Below are 6,243 nucleotides of genomic sequence, written 5' to 3'. Positions count from 1 at the left end.
CCCGGTGGCTTTCCCATTTGGGTACCACGTACTCTGCCCGCCCCAGGAAGAACCGACGGAGTTTCATTCTACTCTCCTTCAGTTGAAACGTTTCAAACACTTGAGCAGGCAAGGCAGCTGGCTGCCATCTTCCTCTTTAAATCTCTCCTGGGAAGTTTGCTTGTTGAGACTCAAGTAGTCACTCTCATAATTGTGTGTGTGTGTTGGTGTGTACTGTTCTCCGTCCATCTCCACCAATAACCCTTTGAGACTCAGAAACTGTTTATCCATGTCTCCCCTCACCCCATTTCTGTTTCCTCTATCACATTTTTCTTGCCCCCACTGTGTCTCACTTTGTGTTTGTCTCACTTCTTCCATCTCTATTCTAAAGTTTGGCGGTAACTGATGACCTGTGGGCTTTTAGCTGCAAACTGCAATTATGCGGTTAACAGAATTTACTTAGCCCGAATCTAGCCGGCTTTGGGCAGGACCCTACACTGCGTCGGGCTCGGATTCTTCCGCTGCGGCAGCCTCTGGCGTCCAGGACAGCAGGAACCTTCCTGTCTCCCACCTGGGCTGCTGCTTCAACTCCTTCCCGCCCCGGGAGGTTGTGCGGGTCCCACTGTCCGCCTGGAAGGAGGAAACCGGTGGCCGATTCCCGAGCCTAGTGTGGCCGCGGAAAAATCCGCCTCCTCTGCTGGAAATCGATATTAAGCCGTTAGGCCAGCGAGCGCGGGCGCGGTACGTCGGGGCCGCAGCCAGTAGGTCCTGCACGTCTCATCATTTAGCTAATCGAGTCGAAAAGTTTCTGTAAGGGCCGGCCCCGGCATCAGATGGTAACACTGATTGAACAAGAGATTAGCACAATAGATCTCTAACCGAGGGGAAGCGTTGCTTTTCACGCTACGCGCCGTAATTAATGGTATGAATCAATTAATTTGACTTTTATTGTGTCGAAGGAAAAAAGCGCAACAAATGGAACCGGCAGCTGGGAGTTGTTCATCCCCCACCCCCCTTCCCCAGGGAGGTTCCAAGGAGACAGTGGGGAATGGACGGATCAGGCCGGGCCGTGGCGGAGGGAGGGTGAGAGGCAGCGACCAGCGGTGTGGAGGGAGTCCCGAGAGCCAGACCCGGTGGGCGGCGGAATCGAAATTAGGCTCATTTGGAGGCTACTTCAAGAAGACTGGCGAGGGCAGCCCTGGGGCCACCACCCTCCCGCGCGCACACACACGCACGTGTCCACGCAGGCCCAGCTACCAAGGCCGCGCGGTAGGGTCCGCAATGTGCCCCGCACCTGCCTCTCGGGCTGCGCAATCCAAGCGGAGCAAAAGGAGTTTCTGAATGTGTAAATTTCGGCTTCTTTTTTTGTCCTTCTGACCTTCCTTTGCGTTGCTAAGGCAGTTGTAGCCGCGACCTCTGCAGCCCAGGGCGGTGGGCAGTCAGCTCGCAGCTCAGATCGGTTTCTTGGGAGGCTGCCTAGACAGCATTTGTAAACGGTTGGGAGCCTGGGAGACACAAAGCTGTGCAGCTGCGGAAATCAACTCTCAGATGCCTTTTAGGGCCAGGTGCAACCCCGGGATCATTTAGATACAGAAAAACCGTGGAGATTCTCTGGCATCTCAGGATGGAGTCACTGCCCCCACCCCCAACCTGGAACATCCTGTGAAATCAGGATCCAATGGGCTAGTGTTACACCTGGGGGAATTGTCTAACGGGGATGAAAGTCAATCTGTCTCGCAATGCCTATAATGAAGTAAGTTTACAGATTTTTTTTTATTTTATTGAGTTAATTTTTTGGTGTATCTAAGCCAGGGAAAGAGGGATCGTGGGTGGGGAGACACAGACTGAGGAAATCAGAAGCACCCGTGTCCACCAGGAATTAAATCAGTTTCCCATCGTCTTCTGTAAATATTTCACTGATTACTTCCTCTCGGACCTTCTCCCCTGATGCTCCTTCCTCTGGTGAGGCCGGCGCTCCCCTCCCAGGCCTCAGTGTACAGGCTGAGCTTGGGTTCCATGTGCCCGCCACACCCGGCCGGCGCTTGCGGCTTGTAACTAGATGGCCTAAATGCGGGAGGAAAAAGACGGCGCGTCGGGGATTCACCGGGACAGGAACACTGAGTACCCTTGAAGGTGTGAGGTCCACGTGCCCCGGCCACGCACCTAGGGTCGCTTTGCCGTGTTCCCCTTACCCCCGCCGTCCACCCGTCCCAGTGAAATCCCCACAGTTTTTCCTACCATCAGTGACTTTCCTTGTCAAGGAAACTCCTTGTGTATTGGCCACACATCCTCGCCTCCTCCTGCACTGGCTCTGCCGCTGGTTTCCGCGGAAGTTAAATCTTGGAGGGTTTGTCTACGTCTTAACAAGAGAGAATCCACGTTAGTTCCCGGCAACGCAGAGCCCAAGCCCGCCAGCATGCCAGGGTCGCCCAGATTCTCCGGAGGCCGTACCCACCGCCTGGGCAGTCCTTGTCCGCTCCCGGCACTCTACTTCAGCCGCCCCCGGGAGGGGCGCGGCGTCTAACCTAGAGGCCCGAGGCCTCTTCCCCGCTCCCCTAGACTTACCCAGGCCGCTGCCAAATCCCGGCTCCTTCCTCAGCGCCTCATTTCCGACTTTTTCATATGCTAAGTCGTTTAACAACTCCAAGCAGCCAGTTATGGCTTCTTTATTTATAGGTTCCCTGTTATTTTACGTCGTTTTTATTTCTCTCGGCAACTATTCTAATAGATTAATCAATAGCCATTTTCAGACATTCGGGAACCCCAGCTGATGCTGTTGTTGCCGCGCGAAAAAATATATGCAGAAAAACACGCCCGCGTCGAGCCGGGAAAGCGAAGGCTAGATCTGAGAGGTCTGGGTTTGGGGGAGGAGGGCGACACCTCAGCAGGTGTCTTCTCTGGAATGAGCACTGAGGATGGAGAAGGGTCTGAGGTCTAATTAGCAAGAGGGGGCTCGATGCGCCGTTCTTCTTACTCTTTAGAGGTAAAAGCAATCAAACAAAAAAAAAGAACAGAGATTACTAAGTTTTTCTTTTTAAAAAATGGGATAGGAATCTTGTTCTACGTTGCCCAGTTCCTGTCTAAGGAGTGTAGGCAAAGGGGCGAAGGAGAGGGGGAAGGGAGAGGGGGCGGGGAAGGCAGGGCACAGTCCGGCGGACGCTCCCAGGCTCCTGCCCTCAGTCGCTCACACCCACCCACCTACACTCACACCCACACGCTCTCTGGGCCCCTGAGCCGGGCTCCAGCATGGGCTGGGGGCTCCGGGTGGGCCGGAGCGCCCTCGGGGCCTGCGGGATGCTGGCGCACGGTGCGGTGCAGAGTTGCGCTTCTCTCGTCCCTTTGTTGACAATTCCCTGAACCAACTTGAGTTTGGCCGGCTCCGCCGCGGCCCTGACGTCACGCGCGGTCACGTGGCCCCGCCTCCCGCTGGATCTTTAAGTAGAAAGTAATCTATCAGGCCAGTCCTTAAAACGAGACTTTCGACTACGGGGGCTTCGGCGTCCCTGACACCGCCCCCCCTTGCGGTTGCCCCTGCCCGCGCCCTCCCGAGCTGCTCGGCGCCCGGCGTCCCGCGCCCTCCAGGACCGCTCCTGCGCCCAACGCCCGGGCTAGAGGCCGAGGAAGGCGGGCTAAGTGAGGGGGCGCGGCGTGGAGAAGCCGCCGGGGCCAGGAGCAGTAACCAGTGCCTAGTACCGAGCGCCAGAGACGGCAGGAGTTCGCGGAGCGCGGCCGTGGGGGGCAGACGGCAGCGCCCGCTCCGCACGATGCGGGGCTGCAGAGTGTGAGCCGAGCTGGGAGGGCCCCGAGCCACCTGCGGCCCCCTCCCCTCTCTCTGCCCCCAGTCCTTCGGGGGCGCCCAAATCCTCTTCCCCTGAGCTCCGCGGCAGCCCCTGACCACCCCGATCGCCGGCTGCCTCCTCCCCGCCGCCGCTACCAACCCCGAGGAGGGATGACCCTCTCCGGCAGCGGCAGCGCCAGCGACATGTCCGGCCAGACGGTGCTGACGGCCGAGGACGTGGACATCGATGTGGTGGGCGAGGGCGACGACGGGCTGGAGGAGAAGGATAGCGATGCCGGTTGCGATAGCCCAGCGGGGCCGCCCGAGCTGCGCCTGGACGAGGCGGACGAAGTGCCGCCGGCGGCACCCCATCATGGGCAACCTCAGCCGCCCCATCAGCAGCCCCTGGCATTGTCCAAGGAGGCGGCCGGAGCCGGGGCCGGGCCAGGGGGCGACGTGGGCGCTCCCGAGGCGGACGGCTGCAAGGGCGGCGTTGTTGGCGAGGAGGGCGGCGCGAGCGGCGGCGGACCCGGTACGGGCAGTGGTTCCGCGGGCGGCCTGGCCCCGAGCAAACCCAAGAACAGCCTGGTGAAGCCGCCCTATTCGTACATCGCGCTCATCACCATGGCCATCCTGCAGAGCCCCCAGAAGAAGCTGACCCTTAGCGGCATCTGTGAGTTCATCAGCAACCGCTTCCCTTACTACCGGGAGAAGTTCCCCGCCTGGCAGAACAGCATCCGCCACAACCTCTCACTCAACGACTGCTTCGTCAAAATCCCTCGCGAGCCGGGCAACCCGGGCAAGGGCAACTACTGGACTCTGGACCCCCAGTCCGAGGACATGTTCGACAACGGCAGCTTCCTGCGGCGCCGGAAACGCTTCAAGCGCCACCAGCAGGAGCACCTGCGCGAGCAGACGGCGCTCATGATGCAGAGCTTCGGCGCTTACAGCCTGGCAGCGGCTGCGGGCGCCGCGGGACCCTACGGCCGCCCCTACGGCCTGCACCCTGCGGCTGCGGCCGGCGCCTATTCGCACCCGGCAGCCGCAGCGGCTGCAGCAGCGGCCGCGGCACTCCAGTACCCGTACGCGCTGCCGCCGGTGGCGCCAGTGCTGCCGCCCGCCGTGCCGCTGCTGCCCTCGGGCGAGCTGGGCCGCAAAGCTGCCGCCTTCGGCTCGCAGCTCGGCCCGGGCCTGCAGCTGCAGCTCAACAGCCTGGGCGCCGCCGCGGCCGCTGCAGGAACAGCGGGCGCCGCGGGCACCACGGCGTCGCTCATCAAGTCAGAGCCAAGCGCGCGGCCGTCGTTCAGCATAGAGAACATTATCGGCGGAGGCCCGGCGGCTCCCGGGGGCTCGGCTGCGGGCGCTGGGGCCGCCGGCGGCACTGGCGGGGGCGGGGGCGGCAGCACGGCGCAGTCCTTCCTGCGGCAGCCCGGGACCGTGCAGTCGGCAGCGCTCATGGCCACGCACCAGCCGCTGTCGCTGAGCCGGACGACCGCTACCATTGCGCCCATCCTGAGCGTGCCGCTCTCTGGACAATTTCTGCAGCCCGCAGCCTCGGCCGCCGCCGCTGCCGCCGCCGCGGCTCAAGCCAAATGGCCCGCGCAATAGGGGCGCGCCGGTGGCCGGGACCCAGGGCCCAGCGGCGGCCTTGAGCAGCTGCGGCACTTCCAGGCTGAGCGCCCCGCCCCGGTCCCGGTCCCCCTGCCCAATCCGGACTCTGCCTCTCCCCCATTTCCTCTCCCCTGACCCCCCAACACCTTCCGCGGCCTCCACCCCCTCGCGCACACCTAAGCTTGCCGAGCAAACTCACCGCGCGCCCGCCGGGAATAGCTTTCCGTACAGGTAAAACCGAAAACCGAATTTTCCAAAAACGCTCCCCGACGGCGCCTGCTCTCAGTACCGTGGGGATGGGAGGGAAATTCTTTGTACATATTTGTATAAAAATTATTGACTTTCCTTTTGGGGTTTTTATTTTTTTAAGAAAAAACAAATTGAGTAGATTTAGAGCTCTGAACTTTCATTTTTTTTGAAGGTTCACTCTCCGCAGTTTTATCTGAGAAAAGAATGTATAGAGACGTTGGCAGATTTTAAATATAAAAAATTTTCAAAAAGGCGAAAAGTGTCATTCTATTATAAAAGTCTGTTTATATATGAATGAATATATATGGTATTCTAAATGTTATTCCATCGTGTTGTACACAACTTTGTAAATAAATTTTTAAAATGCTCAGCCTAGTGTTTATTTAGGTGTCTGAAGTAAATGGCAAGATTTTAAAATGGTGTTTGCTTTTTATTTTGCCCCCAAAATCGAGGAATTTGAAGTAAGGATCTTTTCAAACTTTGCTAATTCATAATTTGAATGTAAAAAAAAATTTATTTGAAGAAAGGAAAGTGTGCCTAATTTAAATGATATTAATATTTTTCTTTAGGTTTTCACATAAAATCAGGATGTGGGTGATAATCTCATTCATGTCAACCCATTAAAT

The 6,243-nt window shown here is 58.4% G+C and overlaps 1 protein-coding gene and 1 long non-coding RNA gene across 2 annotated transcripts; one reads left to right on the top strand and one right to left on the bottom strand.

The window, feature by feature from the left end:
• Nucleotides 1–1,774: 1,774 nt before the first annotated feature.
• LOC123634709 lies at nucleotides 1,775–2,750 on the bottom strand. The gene is made up of 3 exons (XR_006733989.1): nucleotides 2,545–2,750; nucleotides 2,218–2,338; nucleotides 1,775–2,043 (listed from the first exon to the last, which is right to left on the bottom strand). It is a non-coding gene; the product is annotated as an uncharacterized LOC123634709 (long non-coding RNA).
• A 692-nt stretch (nucleotides 2,751–3,442) lies between these two features.
• FOXD3 (forkhead box D3) lies at nucleotides 3,443–5,984 on the top strand. The gene has a single exon (XM_045546428.1). It carries the CDS (start codon nucleotides 3,929–3,931, stop codon nucleotides 5,363–5,365), a length of 1,437 nt encoding a protein of 478 aa, XP_045402384.1. The 5' UTR covers nucleotides 3,443–3,928; the 3' UTR covers nucleotides 5,366–5,984.
• The last annotated feature ends 259 nt before the right edge of the window (nucleotides 5,985–6,243 follow it).

The sequence above is a fragment of the Lemur catta genome, chromosome 3 (genome assembly GCF_020740605.2).
Source record: "Lemur catta isolate mLemCat1 chromosome 3, mLemCat1.pri, whole genome shotgun sequence".
In the NCBI taxonomy this organism is placed as follows: Eukaryota; Metazoa; Chordata; class Mammalia; order Primates; family Lemuridae; genus Lemur; species Lemur catta.
This window is presented reverse-complemented; position numbering and strand designations above follow the sequence as displayed.